General features: G+C 38.4%; 1 protein-coding gene across 1 annotated transcript in view; it reads right to left on the minus strand.

Annotated features, from left to right (window-relative positions):
- Nucleotides 1–1,920: 1,920 nt before the first annotated feature.
- The window catches only part of LOC309574119 (uncharacterized protein), a gene marked incomplete at both ends in the record, with an annotated part of 29,161 nt that continues 17,086 nt past the window's right edge, over nucleotides 1,921–13,995 (minus strand). Inside the window, 4 exons of the mRNA XM_082283472.1 lie at nucleotides 1,921–2,115; nucleotides 2,937–3,084; nucleotides 3,721–3,991; nucleotides 4,868–5,516. Coding sequence (XP_082139598.1) covers nucleotides 1,921–2,115; nucleotides 2,937–3,084; nucleotides 3,721–3,991; nucleotides 4,868–5,516 — 1,263 coding nt within the window. The remainder of the gene's footprint in view (nucleotides 2,116–2,936; nucleotides 3,085–3,720; nucleotides 3,992–4,867; nucleotides 5,517–13,995) is intronic.

The raw sequence follows: 13,995 nt of genomic DNA on the forward strand, positions 1-13,995 counted from the left end.
CTATAGAGTTTAGCCCCAGTGCTCCACTGCAGTAAGAGTGGGTGATCTACAGACCCACAAAAACAAGAAAGTATTTAGGTATTTCTTGAAAACAGGTTTTACCCAAATAGGCACATAAACAGAGAATGTGAAGAATCACAATTTCTGTATGAGAAAAGTTGTACTCATTTAACAGCATTAAAGACATATTTTACATATATCTGTGTTAGTAAAATGGAATGAAGGTGTTTGGTTTTTTAAGAGATTTATAGAATGATACAAGAGACTGGAGTAATTCCGTAATTGATACACTTAAATTACATTATGTATTTTATTGATCAGCCACAATAATTATTCGTGAATGACATTTGTCACAGACAGTTCTTTGACATTTTATGCTATGCCTAATGTCACTGTCTCTTAAAGTTTTTTTGCTGACCTTGCGGAGTGCAAAGAGGCACTCACAGTAAGAGCTACATCTGAATAAGTCTATTTTTTCAGGGATAATTCTCTTTTTTTTTGTCAATGATTTCTTAAGAGTCCTAGGCAAAGAGTTGGAACATATGAGAAAGAACAGGCTGGTTGAGGGTAAACAACAGCCTAGGCAGCAAAGAGTGATGTAAGGAGGAAAAGACTCTGTAGGGACCACCTCAGGTGAATACTGGAGAAGATATAGTAGAATTACAAGACTTTATCCCTATTGGAATAAAGGTTTTGGTGAATAACCTGGAACTGAAAGCAGGACAAAACTCCTTAACAGAGAGAATTCACTTTTAAATATAACAAAATACTTTAAACTGATTACTGTCACAGGAAAATAGACTTGACTTGGAGAAACTATTTGAATTTATTACCAATCAAAATCAGAGCAGGATAATGAGAAGTAAAAAAAATCTTAAAAACATCTTTGTCCCAGCTCAGGGAGATGGGCAATAGAGGTTATGGTCAGTTCATGACATACTGTTTCTGCTACTTCAGGGAGACGAATCTTCCCCCTGTTCCAGTGTGGGTTCCCTCACACAGGAGACAGTCCTCCACAAACTTTTCCAATGTGAGTCCTTCCCATGGACTACAGTTCTCCATGAACTGCTCCAGTGTGGGTCCCTTCCATAGGATGCAGTCCTTCAGGCACAGGCTGCTTCACCATGGGTCCCCCACGGGGTCACAAGTCCAGCCAGCAAACCTGCTCTAGAGTGGGCTTCTCTCTTCATGGGTCTACAGGTCCTGCCAGGAGCCTGCTCCAGTGTGGGCTTCCCATGGGGTCACAACCTTCTTTTGGACATCCACCTCCTCCATGGGCTGTGGGTGGATCTCACCTCTCTCCTGGACCCCCATGGGCTGCATGATGACAGCCTGCTCACCATGGTCTGCACCATGGGCTGCAGGTGGATCTTTGCCTTGGCACCTGAAGCACCTCCTCCCCCTGCTTCTTTGCTGACCTGAGCGTCTGCAGAGATGTTCATCTCACAGATTCTCACTCTGCATTCCTCTGGCCTCAATTACTTCTGTGAAATAACTTTATTCCTTTCTTAAATATGTTACCACAGAGGTGTTACTATCATTTCTGATTGGCTCACCCTTCAGCAGCAGCAGATCCATCTTGGAGCCTGCTGGCAATGGCTCTGTCAGATACGGGGAAACTTCTGGCAACTTCTCAGTGAAGCCACCCCTAAAGGCCCCCCACAGGCCCCCACTACCAAAACCTTGCCAGGCAAACCCAATACAATTATTCAGCTGGGGAAAATGTTACATTTAAAAAGTGTCAGTTGATGGTGATATTTTACAATGCTTTTTGCTTATTAATTTGATAAGGAAATTTCTAATTTACATCTGAATATCCCTTAATCAGAGACTAGTAAGTAGCACTAACTAGCCCAAAACTGCAAACACTGTAACAATTATAACTCATGCCCAACATCATTATGCCAGATAACCGAGCAATTACTCCTTAGTAGGATCAACAATTTTCCCCATGAAAAGTGTGATGCCGGTTTGTTTGTCAGAGATCAAAATAATGAAGGGCCTGTTGACTTTGATGGTACGAGAAGTATAGGAAACTCTGGTAAGGATTATGGCAGTGGCTCCTGCAGCTTCAGTTCCAGACTCATCAACTTCCAGCAGGGCCTTGTGAATTGCCTGCATGGAATAGGAGAAAACACTGTGGTTTATACATGGAACTGGAAGCAGGAGTAAAATAAATTCTGTTCTTATGGAATATTTAGGAGAAGAAAGGAGTAATAGATCCAGTAGATGAAAGTTGATTTTATGATAAATCTCCAAGAGTTTGAAACAGGAATATTTTCTATGCCAGGACTGAGCAACTAGGGGCAAAAATTAGCGTGGACACACTGTAAATGCATTCTCACCAGTGCTGAGTAAAGTGGGATAAAAATACCCCATGTGCAAGCTTGTATATTTTCTTAAATGGTTTGGACTTCTACTAGCAACACTTTCTCTTATTTCAAGGTTAATTAAAGACTTGTATTTAAATGCTAATATGGGGCAGTATTTGACATCTTTAGCATTAAATCATAGCTTAAACTGACACGGTCAAATTCTGCTTCTGCAAATTGAAGATTTCCTGAAAACTTTGAGAATAATCAAAAATGAGGTATTAATCAACACAAATATCATAATGAACTCCTCATTTGTAGTTTACTTGACACCATTTCATTAAACTATTATATTCCAGTGCCAAGAAGTCATTTAAAATGTTGTCCAATTTTTCTATATATTTAATAGCCAGCTTTTTAATAACAGTATTAAAGTAATAAAAAAGTGAGCCAGCAGATTCTTTCTGCAAAAAAAGTGCAGTTACTGACCAAGTCCCTACATATCATTGTGAGATTTACGTATAACTTCAGTAATATAAAGAGGGAAATAAAGTCTTTAAAAATCCCAGACACAAATGATCAAAACAACCAACCACCTTCCCATCACCAGCTCTGTCTACTTACTTGTGAAACCTGGAGATCTTGATTGCCACTAATTCCAGACAGATCAGCATTGCCTGAGAACACTTCAGTGATGCCCATTTGCTCAAACAGGGTTTTAACATCGTAAGACCCACTAATAGAAAACTTTGGTAACTGCAGATTTAATCTCCTGTTGGTCAAAGGAAACAGAAGAGCAGTGAGCCCTTGCAGCCTCATTTCAGCCAGCAGGGTGGATAGCACACAACTCAGCGACACTTGAAAGCATTCTTTCGATTGCGAATTTGTTTGATGGTAGCCTTTGTATTCCTTGAGCAATTTTGGCATCCTGAGAGATGCACCATCTTCTTGTATCTACATTCTCTATTTGATTTCGGGAAAAGGAACAAATTTCTTCATTGTCGCTCTTTCATCCCAGTGCCACATACGCAGCTAGTAGAGGTTTTGGCTAGAGGGTTACGGAGAGTAAGAAAACTACTAGTGGAAAGCCTAAAGTAAGGGAAAAGGAGGATAAAATCTAAGACATGGTGAAGGAAATGAATCATGTTAACACCATGAAAGAAGACGAGTCAAAAAGTAGCCAAGCAAGTCTTGAGGCAGCTGTTACAATGCTGTGACCCCTTGTCAGGTCACAGAGCTGCAGTTTCTTAGTGACTATGCTCTGCTCTGACTCATTTGGAGAATTGCTTAAATCTTCCCTTTATGAAATCAGGACATTATGTCCAGTAGGAGGTGATCTGAAATTGGCATTTTCTCTTAAAAGCAGCGATGTGTCCTCAAATATAGCAATCCATATACCTAGAGTTACCTGGTCACAAGTTTGCTATCCCATTTACAAACAGTTTCCTTGGAGAGAGCATCTTCCACTTGCTTCATCTTTCCATCATCGGGCAGAATAAGCAATGCTCGTGCAGTGCCCTGGTAAGGCAGCTCTACCACCACACAGGAGAGATCCTGGTCATAGTAGCTGTTTGAGATACCATCACGCTGCATCATGTTGACTCTAACAGATGCATTTGTGCTCACAAAAAAATCATCCTCATATGTACGCAAAGGATCAAAAGACTTTTCCCAGGCAGCTAATGGGGAAAAAGAGATGTTGTTGCACTCAAATGTGAAGATCATAAAGAATGACTCATCTATATCAGACCAGAATTAATGTAGGACACTGGAGGTATATTGATGGGAGAAGAGGCTCACTAAATCACTTCAACCTCCTCCATCACACACGGTAAAGCATTTTAGGTGTGCAGTAAGCTCATCATAGTTAGTGTGAGCATGTCATGTCTTGCTGAAGAACAACCAAAGGTTGATGACCATTTGAGAGTCGTTCTTCTACTGTAACCCTATGTAATGCCTTTTATGCCATTTAAATGCAATCACGTAAGCAATCGGTCACAGGACCTTCTGATGCCTTTTCTGTTAGGCCATGCAAGCTGACTGCACTCAGCCTGGTGGGGAATTCATCAGCAGTTAAAGCGTTTGAGCATATATCGCATTTGAGCAAGGCTCCAGAAGCACAGGCCCTCAAGATACTATGTCCCAGGTTTTCATGCAGAGCATCTAGCAGATCTACCATAAAACTGGGGTCCTTGTGCAAGGATGTCAGTCCACCAAGTCTGACTGTCATGTACAGTCAGCATAGAGATCTTGGACACATCTTTAGTCATTATGGCCTCAGACCAGTGAGACTATGTGGATCCTTGTCTCTGAGGCATCCACTAGTGTGGAACTTCTCTGTCCACAGCTTTCAAGCAAATTGGATCAAAACCAAGAAATCAGTATTTCTCAACAATCAGATATTCTGATCTTGGCCAGATCTAATCTTTACTTCAAAGGTCCTGCATGGTTTAGCTCTTTCCTAAATAGTCATTCTGGTAATAAATCATCAGAAGTTCCCTAAAATTTTATTTTGTATCAAAAAATCTATTGAAATAGTATGTTAAATATCTTACCTTTAAAATAAATATAGTTAACAAGAACCAGTACAGTATTTGGATCAAGATGACCAACTAATTCAGGAATTTTACCCTTGGTTTTCTCCTCTACATATTTATTGATTTGCTTCTTAGCTTCTTCTGGTTTATGAAAATCACTAGGAAAAAAATCTGCTTCATAAAACTGTTTGGTATTTTGTAAAAATGATTCCTGTGGTTCATACCCAGTAGCTGTAAAAAGGGCATTCCCTATATTTAATGTGATATTAACATCAGCACAGCTCAGTACTGACAAAACTTTGTGAAAACTTTCATGTACATCATGTATGCGAGTCTCAGTCAGGTCATCAAAGCCCAGTCCTTCAAAAATCTGAGACAGAGTGGTTGACTTAGCACCAACAGCCAGCATGGCAAAGGCAGTGGAGATGCTCATGGGAGAAAAGAAAACATTTTTATCAGCTTCTTTTGATGTAGCCTGCCTGTAAAATCTAAATACAAAATCTGCATAATTAGAGCTTTTCTTGTCACAGCTATATGCTAATAAATTTTCTCTTCCATCACGCAGATTAGTATTGTTGACTTCATGGCAAATATCTTCAGGGCAGCAATGGGTTACAGCACAAAGAACAGCAAGGAGTAAACACAGGCACAGGAGACACTTCATCTTCTTTTCAAATTATTCTGTCACAAAATAAACAGTCATTAAATGAGCAGATGGTAATGATGTGCTTGGTAGTAAGAAACAATGAATAGTTTTTTAGCATAAGTGTTACATAGTTCAACTATAAATATCTAATGTACTTAGGATGCTTAAAGTTCTCATGGGCATAATGTCAAATTTATTTAACAAATTCAACCAAGTTATAGATTAAAATATCAGGCATAATAAGACCATAATATTTCATGGTAACTGCTCTGAAAAGACAATACTTTTTTCCATTGGCAATGAAAATATAAAGCTACAGTCCATAATAATCTTTATTAACAATGACATTATCTTCCCAAAACACTGTCTCTTATAGGGTACATCTAAACAAACAATCGCGAGGCAAGACAGGGTGTGGGTTTCAAAGACAAATACTCCACAGCATCTGCCCAAACACGATTTGCTAAATGTAAGGAAATATGAGGCAGCTCATTATTCAGTGGAACTGGGGTAAATTCCCTCACTTTCCTCAGGGCAGCAGCTCATGGACAGACAGCTATCATGGATTATCCAGTTCTTGTTAAATTCACATCCCTGTCTGCATTGTGGTTACTTACTCACATGGCCAGTTACTGGCCACAGCTGCTAAGTGATGGAAGAAGGTCATCTATATGCCTCTTCTTCAAAGACAAAAAAAAAAGGAAAACCCAAACAACACATATGTACTTTGGAAAAATGAAGAAATTATATAGTACAAAAGGTGTCTCAAAAGTATTTGATGTTTAATATGTCATAGTCTGTTTTGTTTTAGTTGTTTGAGATATTGCAAATTAAGTGAAAAAGAAAAAAAAATAATTTTTTCTATCCATGATTACTTCCTATGTCCATACAGAGCTTAGTGTAAATTTTAAAGAATTTCTGAAGTAAAGAGTATGGTTTGGAGTTTTTTTTCTGCAGCAAGTTTATATTAGGCATGGCTCTATTTTTAACTTCTGCTGTAACAGATCAGTTAAAAAACTTCTCCTGGTATCATAGCTCTCTACAGAAATCTAAATTAAGTACTTCCATCAAAAACACTGAATACTGTCATCAGGCTTTCCTCACATAATCTTCCCTTTAGAGATGAAAATCACAGTAATTTCAACATTTTGAGATTAGAAATTTTCTGACACCAATATTTTTATTAACATTTCAAAGCTGAAGAAATTGGAAGGGCTTTGTTAAATCTGGAAGTACTTTTTATGCAAAATGGAAGTTCAGAAAATAATTCTCTTCCAGACCACATATTAGTTTGTCTATGGGAATAAAAGGGGCAACTAAATTTAAGTTGTGACCTTCCACCCACCCCCTACACTCACCCCAGTCCTAATTAGAGAACCTGGCCTTAGCAATTCAATTGTTGCTTTATAAATTAAGTCACCAGAAGAGTTTTTAAATTGGACCTGGTTGTTCAGTCACTAGTGGGATTATTGTAATTTTAAAATTTTAAGTCACTGTGAAGGCTGTTCCCAACCTGAAAGGTGGTTACATCAGTATTCTCTTTTAACAAGTACTTAATAAATCCCCATGACTTCAAAGGGTTTTTTAGTTTGATTTCAGTCTAAGCATATTCCCCCAGAACAGCAGGTCCCACTGGTCCCTTGAACGTCTGCTTGGTTAATATTTCATTGCAACATCCAGAACCAAATCACAAGCAGACAAATGAAATTAACCTAATATTAAAATTCCACTGACTGCAGAAAGCAGTATTTGCAAGTCTGTAAGAAAAATGCATGTGTAGTACTTACAAAATCAGAAGCCCTGTTGCATTCAGCTGACCATGGTGTTCCCCACGCTGTTACTTATACTGCTACATCATCTTCTGCTTAAGTAGAGATGTTAAACATTACACAGACCTGATAAAGATTAGAGCCAACCAGAAAAAAGGAGGAAACAAAGCAAATATTGATGAAACAGGGTTTGCAAGCATCATCTCTGTTACTCAGCCAAAGAAGCTGACGATCTTCAGCCATTTAGATAGCAGCTGTGACATCCTCTCTGTTGCCTCTGCCCATGCGGAGGAGCTTAAGTGCAAGCGTTATGTGATTAGGACCCTACTGGAAACCGGGAGGTTGTGCCTGGAATCACTGGAAACAGATGCTAACTCTCAGTGCCAGAAGTCAGGCTTTCTGTGCCATGAAGCACACATGGAGCTCACAGGCACGTATCACATCAGCTTGGTGCTCTTCCAAAATCTATCCAGAGACAAATCTTCTGCATGATCCTCAGCCTGTATATGGATGACAAAGTAATTGCCTGTACCTTCTCGCTCTGTAGCTTAATACCACTGAGAGGGTATATGATGGACACGTTTCCATGATGGGTTTTCCACCCTGGCTGATGTGGTCCCTTCATCTATCTCAGTTCTGTGTGCATCTCAGTTACTGCCTCGGGCAGGTGGCGGGAATACAAGTAGTAGGCTGTTTACTCCCACATGTTTGCATACTGCATGTGCGCACCCACTTCTCATTCTCCTCGCCCTCTCACACACTTTTAAATTGTTCAAAGGAAAACAAGAGCTGCTTCTGTCTTAACTTTTCCCAATAGGAATGAAATGCTGATGGATCAAGATGACTGAATTTTTCCAGTTAACAACACAGACTGTGATTGAGTGGTGACATGAAAGACATTTCCCCATTAGTGATGACTCTTTTCTTTGTACTTGTTTACTCACATGTGTAATTTTGTTGTTACAAACATAGATAAACATGGAGACAGAACATAGATAAATGTTGTCTGGACACTCCCCTTCTTTGTTTTCCTCCATATTTCTCCCCCTCTCCCCCTTCCCCCCTTCCCTTTTTACTTGTTCCATCTAACTTTGGCTGTAAACGTCACAAACACAGAGATTATTTTACTAATCAAAGCCCAGGTGAATAACAGGTCATTGTGGTCAAGGACAAACTGTGTTACAAAATGGTTATAAGCCTCTTGTTTTCTCTTTCATTTGTGTGCCTTGTAATTACTGTTTTGTTTTTAATAATGTTAAGCTAACCTTTAACAAGGCATTTCCTTATTATTTCATTATAGCAGCAGAAATAAGGTGCTACAGCAGCTTGAAACTAAACTGAGGAGCAGACAGACACACGCATGCCAGGTTTTTCCACACACTGCCATGAGCCATTACAGTCCCACCTCCCTACTGACCACAGTTTCAACTCTAAGTCATGAAACCATGTCAACCAGCTTCATACTAATCATTTTTCTACAGAGCTAGATCTTTTCCTATCCTATTTATTTTTTATAGGAATAAAAGTACAGAATATGGAAATAACCAAACAGATGTGGTTTTTTCCTTCTGATAAAATCACTACGAAGTCTACATTGCCCGAGTCCATGTTACTGTTGTATAGTTCATGCAGATCAGTTTCTATACCACACCCCAGATCACATTTTGACATCTTTAGAAGAAATAGAGCCATATATATATTTCAATGTCATGTATTTGCTAACATCTTGCAAACATCTTATTGACAGTTTGTTTTGTTTTGAGTAGAACATTCTAAAGCAGGTTTAAAGAGTTCTTAATTAACCAGTAGCTGGTATATTCAATGACAAGAGAACCACTCAACTTGTCCAGTGTTCTTGTTATCCTTCTACACCTTAGGTAAGGAAATTAGAGTTTTTGTGTCAATTTAGCAACAATAAAAGCTCTTCTGGGATTATGGCTCATAGACACACAAGTTACTTCAAATATCAAAAAAATTTTATGCCTATAAACCTATTATGTCATATCTTACACAAAGACTTTTTAGTGTAAAGAATATAGACCACAAGTATATTGACAGAGCAGCAATAAGAAGGAAATGGAGTATGGAATTAGGAAGGAAATGGACATTGTCTTCCCCTCCATTTCCTTGCTGATAGTCTTATGTAATAGTCATTGGGAAAGGATCGGGCATTCAGAGTGCAGGGAAAATTGCTAAGATTGGGGATGTATGCATGTCTGGTGAACTGTGTTTTTTCTAGTAGGATGAGGTATATAATGAAGAATAAAGGCACAATCTGCTCACGGGTCATGCCATGCTTTCAATACTTCTTGAAGAATCTCCTCCACTGTCTTGTCAGAAAGACAAAATTCAGTAGTTTGGAAAGAGACTGTGAAATTAGGATGAAATATAGTCTATATATAGTGAAGAAAACATGCACAAGGAGGAGTAAGTTCTGCTCACAATATGTTTTTTCATTTGAATTAACATCATTCATATGAACTAAGTAGATAACAAGGACGAGAATTTAAAAAAAATTACCAATGGCAATGACCAATAGTGAACACTTATCATAATTCTTCAGCTGGAAAACCAATTCCAGTTGCAAATTATACACTAAATGTAGCAGATGTGTTACATGTATGGTGCACCAATAACAACTGAACAACTGAACCCCCTATTGCTGCTTCAGTGTGTGCAGGTTGGTGGGTATGACACAGGAACCACAGCCTCCTATAAAAGGGGCAGGAGAGTAGGCAGGCTGCTCATTAGTAACATTAGAAACCTTTATTTAGGCCCCAGAATCTTTCAAAAGAAAGCCAATTTTTCATTATTTCTGCATGTAACAGCTTTACCATGGATTTTCTTTTCAGAATACTTATATAAGACTAATATTAATAATGAAAGAGCTACCAAGGTTTTAATATCTGGATGATTTCTATCTGGGATATTGTGAAAAAATAGTATGCATTCTACTTTCTTTTCCTTCTAACCACCAAGATAGATGACAAAATAATCTTATTGACCATAAAGATCTCCAATAATATCTTTCACTGGCCAAGTACTGCTCAGGATACTGGACTGATTTCAGGTTGGGGTGGACCACCTGATGAGGGAACTGCTGGACTGAAAATTCAGGATAGATGGCTGTTTCTGTTGAGCAGCTTAGTTTTAACCTTGGGAATATCACTAACACTAATAGGCTTCAGTTTTCTCATCTGTAATAAAAAAGGCACATCTAACTTCCTCACTGAGATTAGATGGTGTGAAAATAGAAAATTACTTTTAAAGGTCTTAAGCACTGCTTTAGTTCTTTATTGAGTTTAATGAAGACAGGATAACTTTTTATCAGTTTTATTCCATGGTACCTGCCTTGGTAACAGTGATAAACAATTTGAAAATCTGTGGTCTGTAGAATGCAGCTTTATACAACTTCAAAGTGAAGTTTGAAAGTTTCCTCAATTGCAAGCTTCCATAAAAAGTCCTCTGGACTTTACAGAAAGTGTCTTCTTTCCTGGTATGCTTAGCACTTGTATTCAAGGAGTGGTAGTTACTGAGGTGCATTAAGGCATGGGGACAGGTGATTAAGCACACCCAAGTGTTGCAAGTATTACTAACCAGTATGCACCACATGACACTGCACATGCCAATCCTTATACCAGACATTTTTCTTTCATGTCTAGAAAATGCAAATATCTGTTGCCAGCACCTACAGCATAAGAATCTTATACAGGAAAATAGAGAAGGATAAGACCACTGTGCTCGCTGAAATTTTTTTCACCTTTCAGCTTGACCCAAGCATCATGCCAGCAGGGATTGTTTCACCTGAACCTCTTAGTCTATTACCCATCCAGTATTGTGCTTTTAAAATCATATCGCTTACCTATGGTAAGGCACCTAACTCCTGCTCTGACTATGTAAGCTAAGAGAGGAAGGATGGTCAGTCCTAGTGGGTAGCTATAAGCAGCCCAGAAGATAGGTTTCTGCAATGTGAACCTGTGACTGAGTTGGGAAGGGAAGCAGAAACTCCCAAGTCCCAACCCAATGCTTTGCAACTACTGGTCTGTCCTTCTTTCCTAATAATGTTCTTGCGTTAAAGAAAGAAAGGAATTAATCAATTAATTATGGGTTTCCAACAGCAATATAGTACTTAAAATTTTAATAAATGTGTGTCTATACAACATGAAAATATAGTTAACAAGAACCATCCCAATGAGTAATTCAAGACTTAAGCAACTAACATTATTCTGAAAGCCTTCATTAAAAAGTTCTTCTTCACCTTCCCATTTGGTTCATTGACCCTGCTATCTGGGACCATCTCATTTGAATTCTTTACCTCCTGTGTACTCCTGAGTGATACTGAATCAAATTTCTACCTTTAATCATGCAGCTGATCAAGTAAGGCTGATCAAAGTGGATTGAAGTAAACACTAATGACATTATTGTGTGACTCAGAAGCTCAGCTGTCCAAGCACACCATATGGATTTTGGCTAACACTCAAAAAAAGGACGCAGAAAGTGGTCTTGCAAGCCACAGAGTCAATTTGCCTTGTTTATTACACCTTGTCAGTCTCCCTACTCATACAGAGCAGCTCTGCTGAAAATGAGGGTACAAACACAGGAATCCACCAGGGAACAAGTGCAGAAGGGAGGCTGGTCTCAATTTTATTTTGAATTGATATCGAGTAGATTAAATTTTTCTGTGGCCACTGCTTTTAACCATGTTGGGAGAAGATTTAGACCAACTCCAAGTAGCTTTTAAAAATCATACTCTAGATCAATATACAGACAAATTAAACAAAGCCATTTTTCTATGTAATCAACCACAAGCATCTCAAATCTGTTACTTTTAACAGCAAAACTGTTGGAAATGTGACAAAACTTCCCTAATCCAAACCTGACAATACCCTGTCTAGTGTTGTCTCCTACATACTAATATCTCCTCTGACATTCTTTTCCTGCCTTTCCTCACATCACACACAGGGTCACCTGCAGAGCACTCTCATCTTGGCACACCATTCCTCTACCCCTGCTTCCTCCATTAGCTTGGAGAGAAATGGCAAATAGACCCTGTTGAAGAATTATAGAGAAAAGCATTCCCAGAGGAGACACAGCAAGACCCTTCATTGAAACTCAGCCTTTGGGGACCAGGGAAAGCCCAGACCGATTTTCACAGAATACCCAGGTGTCTTCTTGCATAGAGCAGCAGAGCATTATGACACTCCTAGGGATGGGGTCAGCAAGAATGGGGCTCAGCTGTAGAGAGCAAAAAGGTTAATCAGGTCACAAGAGCTTCTAGGTGATGATGTCCTGCTCTTAGGTTCATTGATCATCCAGTGAGAGTATTTTTTTTTTCCTTGATGATGCAATGTTTTTAAATTAATGCCTTTGGTAGAACTTAGGTGGGTGGGGATTATGAAAACCAGTTTGAACCGGTCTCTGGCCTTTGTGACTGCTCCGACTCTCCAACTAATGATGATTGAATTAATCTCTTAACAAACACGTTTGTTTTTCTAATTCGCCTCCACACACATAATTAATATAGCTCCAAACCCAACACCCAAATATTACAGCAGAGATGGCACTTAGTCTTCCCTGATCTCCGGAAATCTCTGAACTATTGGGATCCTTCCTGAAGTAACTTCTGAAGCACAGTGAATAGGGTCTTCTCACCAGAAACAGAATCCTGGAAGCCAAGACTATGCCTAAGAGGATTCACTGTCTACAAAGGAGGAAATTATCTACCAGCATTCTCTAAACATTTCTGTTCACAGTTTAGTGTAAAAGTAATTATTTTTATTACTGCTCTGTAGGCATTCAGTGGCCAGCCAAAGCTAAGAAGTCCCTAAATCCTTTGGGCTGGAGGTCCCTATTTATCTTTGATGGTAGTAGGGTTATATACAAGCTATAATTTCAGTGTTCTGCTTGCTCGTTCTACTACTTACAACCTACTTCACAAATGCACAATGCTTTCCACACCTGAGAAACTTTCCTAGATTGCACAAGTACCCAGATTCTTCCTGTAACTGTTAATGTTCCAGTTAAAAATCCTTTCTCGGAAAAACTTCTTGGAAGTTTTCTGAGAGAGTAATTTCCATGTAAGAAAGCAAAGTCAGAGAAACCTTAACATTTTCATGGATATTTGACTTTGTCAATGTTTTGAAAGAGAAATGATGAAAATTTTCCGTGCTAATTTTTATTTTATAAGATAATATGAAGTGATTGTTTTTTCTGTTATTTAACAATAAAATGGAAAACAAAATTCAAAACAATTTTTAGTCAATTTACTGAGAATTTAAATTTTTATCACAACTTGTGGAAAATTCAATGTATTGAAATTTCTCTTGGGAGAGAAAGGTGATTTATTTTATGTGAAGATAATACAAATAAGGGACTATGGACATTATTTAAAGGCAATTGTAGAAAAGTTTGACTGGAAAGAAAACAATTGTTTACAAGAAAGTTTAGATCGTGCACTCAGTTCTTCAAGTCAGGATGGAAAATCCTCTGCATCAGTTGTAGAGGACCCGAGGAATGAGGATATCATTATTTTGCCACTCATAGTTTTATTCTTATTTGCCTTTTATTGTGAACTAAAAACAGATTTATCATATACTCTAAGGTAATAGATGTCAAGGAAAAACAGTTTAGAACTGGTATACTGAGAGCTAATTCACATTAAAAAGTAAATTTTATTCAAGTTTGCTATGAATCTTATGGGAAAAACTAACAACCAATGAGATTTCCTGTTT

This window comes from Coloeus monedula (assembly GCF_965178545.1).
Source record: "Coloeus monedula genome assembly, chromosome: 6".
Classification (NCBI taxonomy): domain Eukaryota; kingdom Metazoa; phylum Chordata; class Aves; order Passeriformes; family Corvidae; genus Coloeus; species Coloeus monedula.